Source organism: Vombatus ursinus, unplaced genomic scaffold (assembly GCF_900497805.2).
Source record: "Vombatus ursinus unplaced genomic scaffold, bare-nosed wombat genome assembly UNPS02014791.1, whole genome shotgun sequence".
Taxonomy (NCBI): Eukaryota; Metazoa; Chordata; class Mammalia; order Diprotodontia; family Vombatidae; genus Vombatus; species Vombatus ursinus.
Window position 1 is genome coordinate 46165520 of NW_020954569.1, and position 15112 is coordinate 46180631.

Here is a 15112-nt window from a genome sequence, read left to right on the forward strand (position 1 = left end):
TATTCAAAAAAAAATTGGAATGAAGGGAATTCATCAGATAGTTCATCAGATAGACAGTCCATCAGATGGCATATCCTTCCTAAAATGTGCCAGGACCAATATTTAAAATAAATAAAAACCCTTGATGCACCTGAAAATCTTTGTTTTTCTGAAGTCTTACACCTCGGAAGGGGAACGTTTTGGCTGTCTATTCATCAGCTATCGTCTAATGATCCCAAAATATAAGGGATGTATTAGCACTACTTGATTTTTTAAATTAGCTACATTTCAGGGAAGTAGCTTTCATTTGAAACCATTTTTATTTCAAAATAATCCAAATTAATTTGAGTAGTTACAAAATTTTTTAAGATGAGCAATTTATTTCTATCCAAGTCTATTCATTTTAAGTACCTCTTAACAATGGTCTGAACATTTTGGAAATAACATGTTCTTCCTATGTAATTTGTCAGAAATCCTTTTCCAGTTTCCCCATTAGCTAATTGGGAAAAAGTTTGTGGACTTGAGTACTTGGCTCAAAGTTAATGTTACAAACAAGTTTGAGTATGCTTTCACCTTGATAACTTCTGCAAATTTGGCAGAATAGGACCCAAGTGAAAGTAAATTCTACCACCTGTATTTTAAACTCCTCTTGGCCTTGTAAAAACAAATATGGCTGGCAAATTTATGACATGTATCCCTCAACTTAGTGGGAGATAAATAATTTTGTATAGGGTGAGCTGATTCCCCCTTTGCTTCCCTTTTGCTTTGTGCAAACTCCACTATGTAAACACATTTTAAGAACTATATTCTATACAGAATTTTCTGTAAATTATGTTTGCCAAAGAGAAAATTGAAATTTAAAAATGAGAGTGTGAACACAATCAAGGCCATGATCCCTTATTCATTTCATCACACTTATTTATTCCATCTGATTATGGTCATTCCACCTTTCTTGATACTATTAATAGTCATTAAGCATTTTTTAACACTTAATTTTCAACAAGCACTGAGCTAAGCACTGGGAATTCAGAGAAAGGCAAAAAATAGTCCCTGCTCTCAAGGAGATCAGAATCTATTAGAGGAGAGACAACATGCAAGCAACTATGTGCAGGATAAATGGGAGATAATTAACAAAACGAAGGTAGCAGCATTGAGGGGGATTGGGAAAGGCTTCTTGTATCAATAAGGGTTTTAGCCGAAACTTGAAGGGAGCCGGGGATGAAGGTGAGGAGGGAGAGAATTTGGAGTTTGAGGAACAGCAAGGAAGCTGGGGTTATTCAATAGCAGAATATGTGGGGAGGGGGAGTAAGGTATGGAAAGGGAGCTAGGTTTTGAAGGGCTTTGAATGTCACAGGATTTTGTATTTCATCCTGTTGGCAGTAGGGAGCCACTGGAATTGATTGAATTAAGGAGATGACATGGTTAGACCTGCACTTTTAGAAGAAGATCAATTTAGCAGCTAAATGGAGGATGAACTAAAAGTGGAGAAAGTCTTGAGGCAAGCCAGGAGGCCTTTTCAGTAGTCCAAGCATGAGATGATGAAGGCGTGCACCAGGGTGGTGGCTGTGTCAGGAAAGAAGGGGGGGTATATACACGAGAGATCTTATGAAGGTAAAATCGATTGGACTTGGCAACAGATTCGGGGGTTAAGAAGAGTGAGAAATCATATGATTGCTAGGTTATGAGCCTGGGTGCCTGGACAGTGGTGGTGTACTCAACAGTAGTAGGGAAATTAGCAAAGGAGGGAAGGTTTAGGGGAAGATAGTAAGTTCAGTTTTGAATATCCAGTTAGAGGTATCCAAGACTAAGTTGGAGATGCAGTCTTGAGGATAGGAGAGAGGGTTAGATAAGTAGATCTTGGGTAGAGATAAGATCACTAAGCAAATAGAAGACAAGAGGATCTAGGACAGACCCATAGGTGATACCTACAGTTAACAGATAGAACTTGGATCTGATGAAGGAGAAATCCAATGAGTAAGAAGAGACCCAAGAGAGAGTAGCATCATCAAAACCTAGAGAGAAGTGAATATCAATGAGATGAAAGTGATGGACAATATCAGAAGCTGAAGAACAGCCAAGAAGGATGAAAATTGACAAAAGCCCATTAAACTTGACATTTAGGAGATCATTAGGAGATTGAGCAAAAGGAAGTAGAGGCAACTATTTTAGAAAGCCTTCTCAAGGGGAGTTTAGCCACAAAAGGAGGAGAGATGCAGAATATTTAACTAGCAGTGCTGAATGGATCAAATGAGGAGTTTTGGGGAATGGAATTGTTAGCAACAGGGGGCCAACTAATAGCTGGGGAAAGATTGGAAATGAGTGATGGTAGAGGGTGGATATCTGCTGGAGGAGACAGAATGGCAGTAGGATCACTTGTGCACGTAGAGGGCTTTGCCTTGGCAAAGAGAATAAACACCTATTCCCAGGAGATGAGTGAAGGAAGCAAGAGTCGGGAAAAGCATGTGAATGATGTCCAGCAGAGAGGATTAGAAAGAGCTCTAGGCTAATGACCACAATAATATTGGTGAGAATGGTGCTTCAGACTTTTCTTCCTTTTTTCTCATAATTCTTTGAATTTTAGAAGTAAGTTTCCTTTTGAGATTGGGAATCTGAACTTCAGATTCTGAATTCCTTCATCCCCTCAACCTATTTTTGTTATGTCAGCCATGGCTGCAAATCAGTTTATCACCATTTGTTATAGAAATATATCCTTATTAAAGTCTTGTCTTTTCTGGATTAAAAAAAAATCCCATTGTTATTATTGATGCCTTTGATTCACTCATGTTAGAACAGTGGTGCTTGAAAATTAAAATACCAACAAAGGTGACTATCATCTCTTTTATCTGTCATTTTCATCAGTTTTCTCTTCAGGCCAATAACTGGTTCAAAATATTCTTGGTTATTTCATCATTTACCTGTAATGTACATGTATTAACTCTCTGCTTGTCAGATCTCATCTCTCCATTTGCTGTAGTGATCATCCTTTTCTTATGTAGCTGATCTTTTCTTGTGCTGATAAAGGGTAATTCTTCTGTTGTCAAATAAGGACCTTTATAATACTCCTTTTTTGTCTCCCTTTTTTTTTTTTGGCTAGGCAGTGAGGTTAAGTGACTTGCCCAGGGTCACACAGCTAGTAAGTGTTATGTGTCTGAGGTCAGATTTGAACTCAGCTTTTCTCAGCATTGCAATGATCCACGACAAGTACAAAGGAGTCACAAAGGAAAGTGCTATCCACATCCAAATAAAGAACTGATGGACTCTGAGTCCAAACTTTAAAGCACTATATAAATGCTAGCTATTTCCTGTATATGATTGTTATCTAGATTTAATGTATATTTATGGTGTATTATAATCTTTGAGACACATCTTTTAAAAAGGTACTATTTATTGAATTGGCATGGGATGTTGAAGGGGCCCTATATCCTTGAGTGCCTTGGAGAGAAAAAACAGGCCTTCAAAAGAAGTAAATAGTTGAGAGATAACTGTTTCCTATTTGAACCTTCAAAAATGATCTTTTCGAAATGGTTCTTTGGCATACAGAGATAACCTTAAAGATTCCAAACTTGCAGTTTTATTTTCCAAGCTTGCAATTTTCCAAAGGGTCTGGCCTTCCAAAGGATTTATTGTACATTTTTTTTTTTAACTACCTGTTTAGTGTTTCTGATGTCCTTTGTATGAAATTGATGTTTTCTAGCCAGAAGAGAAATATTACGAATTGTGAGTGACCTTTGTTCACTAGCCAGAACTAAAACCAGGTCCTAGTCTAATGCAATTATCATTCCGTTTACTTTATACAGTGTCATAATAGGGAGAGGGTTGGTTTTGTTCTCTGCTTGAAAAATTAGATGTATATTCTACCCATACATATTACAGTACAAATAGCACTGGACCATAAGCATCAGGGAACCTAGGCCTTAGACTTGTTTCTATGCCATTACCTGGGAAGATAGTGACCTTGGTCAAGTCACTTAACTTCTAATGTTCCTTGATTCTTAAACTCATACATGAAATAATATGTGCATGTGCACACACGCACACACACACATGTGCGAGCCCGTCCGCCAGCTTTTCTCAACATTGCAATGATCCAAGACAAGTACAAAGGAGTCACAAAGGAAAGTGCTATCCACATCCAGATAAAGAACTGATGGACTCTTGAGTGCAGAGTTTAAAGCACTATATAAATGCTAGCTATTTCCCATATATGATTGTTATCCAGATAAACAGCTCATAATTCTTACCTTTACAATCTTGAACTATATATGCAGACAACATCCATCTCTACCCCCCCCTCCCCCCAATTCATTTTGACTAAATTGGCTGGATTAAAAAAACACATTCATAATCCTATTCCTGATAATTGGAGTTTAAGAAAAATTAGTTGAATGGAGACATGTACTGTAAATGCATATTGCCAAGCTTGCGTTGCAAACCCTTGTGGGTTGGCCTTTTTTTTTTTTTAATTTTCGATGTGGCTTTTGTTATCCAAACCTTGCAGGATATAGGCATTCTCTTAATCTAAACATGTATCTTGTTTTCTGTTCATTAGATAATAGTTTTGTAGTTAATGTGCATGCAGCTGTGTATTTAATAACTATATTAGAGTGTCCTAATGTGATATGTATAAGTATACGTGCCTTGGATTGTTTAGTGTTCAATCTTCCAGAAGAGTTCTTGAGTTGACTGGTAATGGCATCAGTGACTTTCACACTGGTTAGTTTTTTTATCTTTATGTATAATGACAATTGTCATTCCCTCTGTTCTGATGTTTTTACTTAGGTGGTAAGTTATAGTTTTGTTTTTTCTCCTTATAAGATCTCAATAGGTGATAATATGACAGGAATGTTGAATTAAGGAAGACCAGTAGGGGGGAAAAAACAACTTATATTGATTTCCTGGGATCTAGAAATAATGCTAGATAGTGATGGTGTGACCTGTTTTTTCATGATTGACTTGGGTTTTATAATGAAGAAGGTTTGAGGTACAAGTGAAGTCATCATTTCATAAATGAGAAAATTGAAGTTCAAAGTCATTGTGATCTGCTGACAAGTATTAGAACTGAGATTTGTCCTTAGGACCTCTGTTTTGAAGACTAGTCCTCTTTCCCATTATGAGTAGGAGGAGCTGCCCCACTGGGGACCCAATTGGAACTGGCCAGTTGGGCAATGAGCTCCTTCCTTCCTTGTCCTTCTCTCTATCCACATAGGGTATCAGACCCCTTTCCTGTGGGTGCTCTGCCCAGAGGAATGTACATTTTGATCATTGAAACCTCGATCGTTGAAACCTCAAAAGATACCTTGGGATTTACAGGCTAGATTTTTTTCTTAAGGACCATGCCTTAAACCCATATCATTCTGGCCCTCATTGATGGTCATTGGATCCCAGGCCAAGCCCCAATTGGTCATTGTTTGGGCCCTGATTAGCTCACACTGAATGTAAATAGCAGTTGTTTCTATTTTTGGTCCCCCCCCCCCCCGCCCCTTTTTTTTAAATAGATAAAGGAGGCCATTCTCTGCTTCCATTTCTTACCTAGCCTTAATCACTGAGTGGGCATTGCCTCCAACTGAGATGTGTTTTAAAAAAAACAACCCAAAAAACCCTTAGCTTCAAAAGGCCAAGGTCTCCCAATGCATTCAGGGCCATCTGCAGTCATCTTGTTCTGTATCTTGCCATTGATCCCAGATGGCTCCAGAGGAGAAATGACTTTGCACAGCCCTCCCTCACTTAAATCCAGTTCACTTGCATGTGCTGGCATCGCCACCCAGGTGGCATATAGTCCTCTTTGAGAACAAAGGACAAACAGCAACACTGCACGATGTCTTGGGAATGACCTCTACCCAGGATTAATTGAGGACCTACTAGCATGAAGGGATCACTCTAATGAGTATTTCTGGTGGAAAAACTGGTTGATCATGGGTTCTTACTTTAATCTAAAAAAGCAGTGACTATCCATTAATAATTTAAATAATTAAGCATTGTAATAGCATCAAACAGAGGTGTGTCATTCATTTTAAAATCAAGCTTAATTAAATTTGGAGCTTTTTTTCCTCTCATGTCCTAAAGTTTGCTTGTTAAGATGAAAAAGACAAGTGATTTGCAAACCTTAAGGCACTATATAAATGCTAACTACTGGCCATTATTAAGGAGAAAAAGTTTTGTGTCTGATTTCAAATGTTTATCCTGAAAAATATATTTTTTTAAAAATCTCAGCTAAAATCATGGGATCAAAGATTTTGAGCTGGAAGGAACCTCAGAGACATCAGCGCTTTTATTTTACATATGAGGAATCTACAAATCATGGAAGTTATAATTTCCTCATGGTCACACACGTAGGCACCAAAGACATCAACGAAATGCTTGATTTGCAATGCACGTTAAACATGTATAGTAAAAGTGTTATCTGTTGCCTTAATATTGCACAGGTATATTTTCAAGATAAACATGATTTGCCATTAAGGTCCCAGGTTTTGTTTTGAAATGAGGAAGTTGGGTATAGCCTCTTCCCATTTCTGTAGCATATCTGTGGAATAGAAGTTTTAAGAAATAATTTTGTAGCTACTCTGTTCCTCTTTCAATGGGCAGAAAAAGTCTGTTGAATTAGTTGATTTCTATCGCATTCATACCCTCTCTAAGCAATGGAAAATAATACTGTCAACAGTATGGGAAAAATAGGATTTCTTGAGAAATGGTTGGTTTTTAAGTGAATAAGATAAGGCATGGTAGTGTTAAATGCTTCATTTCCTCTCACACACTAGAAACCAGTCCAACGTCAGGAGGATGCATACAGCAGTGAAACTTAATGGAGTTGTCCTCAACAAATCCCAACATGCCCAGCTGGTCTTGTTGAATATGCCTGGTCCCCCCAAAAATCGACAAGGAGATGAAAACTGTATCCTTTCTTGATGGATTTTATGCTGACGTAGACTAATAATGGTAACCTTTTGCAATTTTGTATTCATGGAGTCATAAATTTAGAGCTGCCAATGACTTTGGAGGCCACTGTACTCAACCCCCATTTTGCAGATGAAGAAACATAGCTAAGAAGTGTCAAGTATGGGATTTGAACCCAGGTCTTACTGGCTCCCAATTCCAGCACTCTGTTTACTGCACCACACTGCCTGTTCAATGGGTCTTTTCTCAGCTTTTCTTTAAGAGGAGTTTTCTGTCTGAACAAACAGTATAATTCAGCAGACGTTATTCATTAAACACCTTTTATCAGCAATGTGCTGGGGATGTAAAGATAAATGAAACTGTCCCTCATCTTCAAGGAATGTCGGTCTTCTTGTAGATAGAGGAAGTGAGCAGGCTGTCTTTGGGGAAAAGAGTATGCATAATTTTCAGTCCCTTATCACTTCTTTGTGCAGTGTGCATTACAGCCAGGTTGCTGAGAGAGAGGAATCCTGGCTGCTATAACAACTGCAATAATAATAAAATGGCTAACATTTATATAAAACTTTAGACTTTAAAAAGCATTTTACGGTTATTGTCTTCGATGATTCCCATAATCTGGAAGAGAAGTATTATTATCCCTATTTTACAGATGAGGAAACTGTGGCAGATAGTTTAAGTGGCTTGTCCAGGACTGCACAACTAGTAAGTTTCTGAGGCCAGATTTGAACTTGGACCTTTCTGGCTCTAGGCCTGGTATTCAATCCACTAAGCCACCTAGGTGCCTCTAGGTTTTTTCAGGCAAGAGCTCTGCCCGCTGTATGTTTATTCTCTACATGTCAAGGTAGAGGGTGGTGATAAGGCACAATTTAAAATGAAGAGGTGAATCCCATCAGCAAATGCTGAACTACTGAGACATGAGAAAAATAGTGTCTGTTAGAAATTTAAGATAAGCATAACAGCATATAATGAGGTGGGAGGGAGAGACAGAAAGACTGCAGAGATTGAATTACAAGAAAATACTAAATTAACTCAATGTACTTTGCTTGCCTAATAACATTTAATGGAAAGTGACATTATCCTCCAAATATTTGAAAAGCATGAAGGAGTCCCAGGGGCATAAGTAAGAATAATAGATGGGGTGAACTTGAACATGGAAAACTTTAGCCTTTATCAGATAAAAATGTCCAAATGGTGGTGATAATTGAAATACCAATAGATGATTGGGAAATAGTGGGGTTACTTGCCCTATCTGAAAACTGGATTTGTGTTAGTAAGTGAGCATGGAAGGAGGCCAGGTGATTTTGGCAAGTTTGTTGGACAAGGAGACCAAGATTATATTCCCAAATCACTAGTGTGTTGTTGGACTTTGATCACTGTACTTTAACCTCTGAGCCTCTGTTTTTTCCCCCATTATACACATGAGAGAAACAGTATTTCCCACATTACTGTAGGAGATGGAAGAAGGCTTTTATAAAGTGGCATCTGTTCTTGACATTAAAGGACTGAGTAAATGTATGATATAGCCAGTATTCTGAACATTCAGGCTCTAAGGTTTATGCTACTGCTTTTCCTGCCTTTGCACTGACCATTCTGTTTATTTAACATCTCCCTAGAACAGCTTTTCTCAAATTGTACATCACAGGAAGATTCCCTTAGTGGAATTAACTATACATATTCTCTTTCTTCCCAGTTAACTAGTGCCATCTTGGATCTGGGATTGTAAAGGCCTCCAGTTATGAACACTTTTCTTTCCCCTTCCCTTTCTCCTTATTCATTTAACACATTGATTGAGCACCTATTTACTGTGTACGAGAACTTGTAGAGGGGATGGATGATGCAAAGATGAAATCTAATCCTTACCCTCAAGGAACTTATAGTCATTATGAGATCACTTCACAAACAATAATGATATAAGGTAGAATGAGATATTGGCCATAAAAGAGGGAAGAACAAGTCTACACTGATTCTTGAGGGTTAAAGCATTAACATTGACTCTACAAGGCTTTAAGTATGAATACTCTTCATCACCACCCCTTCCCCACCCCCACTTTCACTGGAGAACTAATCATGGTGCATCTGAGCCATGGTCTTTCTTTGAGAAGCGGTAGGAAATTTGTACTTGAGTGCCCTGGAGGGTAGAGGTTGACTGGAAGTTTAATTATAGGTTTTTGTATGTCCCTCTTTGGTCACCATGGTCCACTTGGGTTATGTGTAGACAGAAGTTGGAGCCAATAGATATAGCCCCACAGGTGAAGCATATGTGTCTAGTACACGTAACTAAACACTGACCTTGATGCATAGGTTTTGCTTTTACATCTAACAGCATAACAAATGATTCTTTTAAAAAAAAAAAGTGGACTTGTATAAAAAAAAGGGAGATTGGACTGAATGAGGATATGAAAGGCCTAACAACTTACTAGTAAATAAGATGTGGTCTAGGTGTGGTTATGAATTTTCCTCCTCCTTTCCCTCCACTCAGCCCTACTGTACTCTTCTAGTACAGTGGAGAGAGAATGATACCTGGATGAACAGAAAATTCCTTTGGGAGGTCAGTCAACATGCATTTATTAAGTGGGGTGTGTGGGGTGAAGGGGTACACTCTGCTGGGAATACAAAGTAAGGCAAAAAACAAGGTTCCCAAGCTCGGGGATCTTGAATTCTAATAGAGGAGATAACATACAAATAACTATGTACATGCCAGATAGATACGATGGACATGGGAGGAAATGTCACCAGGAAGAGTAAAGGGGACCCAAAAAGGAACGATGAAAATAAGGAGAATAGTGGCTATGACCCAAGTCAGTTAAGTAATTCTGAGCAGCCCTGGTAAAAGGAGTATGAGAGGGCTGCTTTTTCTCCTTTAGGATGTAAGTTCCTTGAGAGTGAAACTATATCCCTATTGCCTAACACATAGTAGAAACTTTATGAAGGCTTGTTAAATTGAGTTTTCCAACCATTAACTTAAATAATTTGAGGTTAATGTAGGTTTTATTTATTCATGTATCCCTTACTATGTATTCATACCCCCTACTATGAAGCAGCTAGGTGGTGCAGTGGATAGAGTATTAGATGTGGACTCGGGAAGACCCAAATTCAAATCTGGCCTCAGACAGTTATCAGATATGTAACCTTGGCAAATCAAGGTTTAAAAAAAAAAAAAAAAATCTCTGCCTCAGTTTCTTCATCTGTAAAATGGGGTTAATAATAGCACCTTCCTCTTTAGGGTTGCTCTGAGGATCTAATGAGAATATATTTGTAAAGTACTCTGTGAATCTTAAATTGTTATATCAATGTAAATATTATTATTTTCATGGACGGACTAGATTAGCTGACATAGCCAGGCTAACAATAGAAAACAATGTACTCATTCTTTTATCATCTCAAAAATACAACCTAATTGACTTCTTGGTTTGGACCTCTAACCTAGTTGTTCCATTGTTTTTTGAGATCCTGTTAGGCTGTTTATGCCTTAGAGTTCCTCCACAAATTTACAAATATATAGAGTGCTAATAATTTTGTGATGCTTGTCTCCCTGTGAGTCCAAAGTGTTTGTGAAATAGTATTTCATCATCACTCGCCAGTAATTGCTCCCAATTTTGAGGTACTGACATGGTATCATTTTTTAAGATTAAAGATTTCTCTGACCACTTGTGTGGCAGATTCATAACCAAGGGAATTTGGAGGGGGGTGATTGTTGGTAATTAGTCTAATTATTATGGGCACACCCTTCCCCCCACATTCCCTCCAGCACTTCTCCTTCTTACAAAGCTCCTGTGCTCTCAGTTTATCTAATTTTTACTAGTGTTTCCTTGGTAGCCTGCTTCCCTTCCAATGAACAGGTTGAGAGAATGCAGAGACCAGCCCCCATTGAGGGAACTCACACTCTTTTCATTGGCAAAATGTGATACAGCTTATGTAAGTAGTTCTTAATAGAAACCAGAAACTGAAATATTTCCTTGAAATAAACAAAGACCTCAAAATTGGAAGCAATTATCTAATGCCTTTTCCCAGTAAGCACTCTGATTCCCTCAGATGGCTGCAGTCCCTAACGAGGAAATGGCTCCTCTTGGTCAGTAGCCGCCTTCAAAGCCCACCATGCCGGCCCTAGGTTTTTCAACTACCCTGCCGAGCATCATGGTTGGCCTCATAGCTTACTGTGTCATGAATCATAGCCCTGTTTTCAATTAGCTAACTACATACTTTGGTTACCCAAATGAGCTAACCCTGCTCATTTAGGGCATAGATGTTGCAGCAGTTTTAAGTTTCTGTCCCTGTTTAACATCATATCCAAAAATTGAAATTAACTTTCACAAGTTCTACTACTTTGTCTCTCCTCTCTCCTCTTCCCTCCTCCCCCCCAATAGTCACTTCCTCTCCCACATTTTCATTAATGAATACGCGCTTGGACTGGGACTTCCTGGTACAATGCAAACTGCTTTGATTAAAAAGCCAAAAAGGACCTGAGCTCTAATCTGCCACTTAGCACCTGGGTGACTTTTGAGAAATTATTAAACCTCTCAGCCTCAGTTTCCTCATCTGTAAAATGAGGGGTTTGGACTATGTAACCTTTGAGATTCCCTTCCAGCTCTAATGGTTCTTCTCTTTTCCCTTTTTCTGGTTTGCTTTTCAAGAATTACTTCATTTAAATTTAGTGAAGAATCGTAATTGGTACATTTCTATTGAACCTGTTCTGAACATTTATTTCCTGGAAATTAATTTGAATGGTTCTTCACTTGTTCCTTAGATAAAACTATAGTTATCTTAAAAAGGTAACAGTAGAATTTCAGGTTACTGGATTGAAAAGTTGACTGGTTCTTTCATTCATTCCCTTCTTCTTTCAACACCCTGGACCAATGATGTACCTTAATTCTAACCTCACAGACATGGAATTCTTAGAAGTTTTGACAGAAGGACTAAATCGAGTGCTTTTGGTGAGAGGTGGAGGCCGGGAGGTGATCACCATCTACTCCTAGTGCTGCCGGTGACCATCCAGAGCTTGTTTAGAACGTGGTGGCACTGAGTATCCAGGTGGATAGAAACACTGGACAAAGCAGGTCTTGGGTTCCTGGAAGTTGAACAGTTGAAATGTTCCTGTGTACTTGAAATGATATGCCAGCTTGATCTGCTGATCCAAATGTTATGCTTTTTTACAAAAAGAAGTGATATGATTTTTTTTTTTTTAACCTAGGGCAAAACTCTTGTTAATACTGAAGAAACTTTATCTGTCTGCACTGTTAAAAAGTCTGGGGGAGGGGGTTGGGGATAGGGGATATGAATGTGTGTGTGTGAGAGATGAAAAAAGCTTCCCCACCACCAACCTGATTTATTTGTAGTAACTGAACTATTAACAATCATGTTCTCATTACTTTATTGTACTATATATCGAGGGTGAAACTGATAGTATCTTTTTTAAAAAAAATAATCTTAAGTTGTTTTTGTTTCTGTTTTTTAACTGATACCAGGAAAGCTGAGCTTATTCAGTGATAAACTATTAAGTTGGCTAAAGCTGATATTTTCTGATTCTGGATTCAGATTTTTCTCGGGATGTGCCTATTAACAGTCTTTCTAACTGTTACATTTTAGCTTTACTAGGTCCAGAATGCAGATTTATAAGAAGTCTACTTTTGTTCTTGCAGTTTACTTTCAGGGTGTTGAGAGGTACATTTTATAAAGAAGTAAACTGGCTACTTTTCTAAAAAGTCATTAGTTTACCTTCCCCCCCTTTTTTTCCCTCAAATCATTTGACCAGCCATGTTAGTGTTTCCATGAGCATCCAGAGATGTTTCTATCCCTGCCCCTGGCACATCCCTGAAGTTCAGGTCCAGAGGGTGAGTCTTGGGTAGGGATGAGGGCCACACTCCCTTTCCATAACAGTAAGCCTGTGCTCAAACATCTGCTTTTGGTCAATGGAAGGCAGGCCATTCAGCTCCAGTTTTCTTGTAAGAGCAGCCAGCCAGTGTTGAGATTTTTTTTTAAAAAAGATATTTCCTTTGTAAGTCTTTATAAGTTATATGATGATCCAGGTTTTGTAAAACAACCCAAACAAATTCCTGTATTCTCTCTTTGATACCCTTTTTCTTTTCTACTTTTAAAAATGACTCAGATACCGCTATTGCCACCTGAACGTTTTGTCTCCCACTATTGCAGTCTTCACATTCACTTTTCTGGTTTGTAAATAATCTTTTGGTCTTTGAGTAAGCATTGACACTAGCTAGCTCTAGCCAGCGTCTTGGAAATGTTGCCAATGTCTGAAGTACCCCAAAGGGAAGCAACTTCACAGAGAGAAGTATCCTGAAAACAAAAAGTGCATTATGTGAAAAATAAACGAAATGCTTTTGAGACTCCAAGTGGATCTCTGAATGGCAAAGCTTCTTTAAAGCTTGTGGGCTTGCCAACATTTTTAGTGTCAGATATGCACACTTCTTTTTGCAGCTAGTAAGTATGCACTCTATTCCTAACCATTCATAATTAATAGCTGAGAAAACCATTTTGGGAGAGTCCAGGATGAATGAAGACATCTCGTACCTTGTAAGAACGAATTGCAACCTTTAAGAAATCATCGGTCTCGTAATTGATCCCAGTATGTCCAGCAGGGTCTGGCACTGAGTTTTTGTCGTCATTGTTGTTGTTGTAATAATCCTACCCATTATTGTCCTCTGAGGATATCTCCCTAATGTCTCCTATAAGCACATGACTGCAGCAGTGTCCCAGAGGAACAGTTTTGACAGATCTCTTTCATGGTCTGGACAGGCTGGTTTTGTTTTTGTTTTTTGTTTTTGTTTTTGTTTTGTGTTTTCACATGGATGCTTGATTATTGCACTTTATCTCTTGGTCTTTCCATTCTGTAGTTCAGAAATATCCAATCTGTAGAGGGTTATTTTGGGGAGGGGGGCATGAATTTTTGGTGTTTGTGGCTTATTTATTTATTTATACTTCCTGAGTGACATTTTAATGAATCAGTTGGCAGTGGCAGCATGAAGAGAGAACCCCAAAAGGGCACTTTTGCCAGGGTGAGAAGGGAGGGAAGGGATTTAGATGGCCAGGGTTTCTTGTTTATTTCCAGGAGAATTCATTGACTCCTTGAGGAGGGGGGATATGGAGGTGGGGAAGGAAAGTTTAAGCATGAGGTCCAGAAATTCCAAGTCACTGATGAGCATAGAAGATCAGCAGTGAATCCTTCATAGAGTGGGGTTTCTTCCAATCCAAGTTTCCTATCCCTTCTGCACACACCTTCTTGAGCATGAAGGAATTACAGAAGCTCTGGGAATCCAGCTGAATAGGAAGCCAAATCTTCAAAATTTTACCCTCAGCTGTGTGGAAAAACCATCGAACGTGTAATGTGTGCCAAAGTGATGTTTTAGAAAAAAATAGTTGATCTTTCTCTTACCTTTGTACATTTCACAGCAAGATTTCTAGTAATATACATAATTATGCCACGCTCATGGAGATGGGCTTCTCTTTTGTGGGGCTGTGTGTGTGTGTCTGTGTCTGTGTCTGTGTCTGTGTCTATGTCTGTCTGTCTGTCTGCATGAGTGTAACCATTGTTAGAAGGAGATCTGCCTTCTGAGAAGGAAGGGTTTAAGTCATAAGGGCACACATGGGAGGCGATAGGGGAGGTGGCATTATAGGGTAAATGGCTTCTTGCTTTGCCCAATTTTACTTTAAAGTAGCAGATGTAACAGGGTACACTTCACATGTGGTGCTAAAGTCCACGTCACCATGAACAGGAGTTGAAGATAGTTTGCTGAGGCTGATGTTCGGTGGAAATGACAAGTCCATGCATTGCTTTCCATGTATTCACCAGATGTCCATGTATTCACCAGATGTCGATGTGTCCACAGTTTGTCCTTAGTTGTTTTGCAGTATTTTGTTCATGTAAACAACAGTGTATCTTTTTCTGCATTATGAACATTTTTGTAACCAGTAAATGCGGCCATTTAGAGGTGATGAGTTAATGTTTGCTTTTAATGTTTCCTTATCTTTGTATGATTCTGTTTAGAAAAAATAAAATGGGATGAAATCTATTAAAAAACGTGCCCAGTGTCTCTGTTGAGTGGCTTCTTTCTGGAGTTTGTGTGGACAGGGTTTCTTTCAGCAGTCCCTCAATACTTTATTGCTGCTCTGAGGTAGCTTTGACTAGATTTGCCCAAGAGGAAAAAGGAGGCAGAAGAATCATCTCCCAAATCTGGTAAGAAAACAAATCCAAATAACCAAATCTTAATATATAATTTATCTGGATAAT

The 15112-nt window shown here is 38.6% G+C and overlaps 1 protein-coding gene across 2 annotated transcripts in view; it reads left to right on the forward strand.

Annotated features, from left to right (window-relative positions):
* Positions 1-14896, forward strand: part of SLC12A7 (solute carrier family 12 member 7) — a 141800-nt gene extending 126904 nt beyond the window's left edge. For both annotated transcript variants that reach the window (XM_027868861.1, XM_027868862.1), the window contains exons 23-24: positions 6735-6868; positions 11752-14896. In XM_027868861.1, the coding sequence (XP_027724662.1) occupies positions 6735-6868; positions 11752-11843 (226 nt within the window). In that variant the 3' untranslated portion in view covers positions 11844-14896. The remainder of the gene's footprint in view (positions 1-6734; positions 6869-11751) is intronic.
* Positions 14897-15112: the final 216 nt, after the last annotated feature.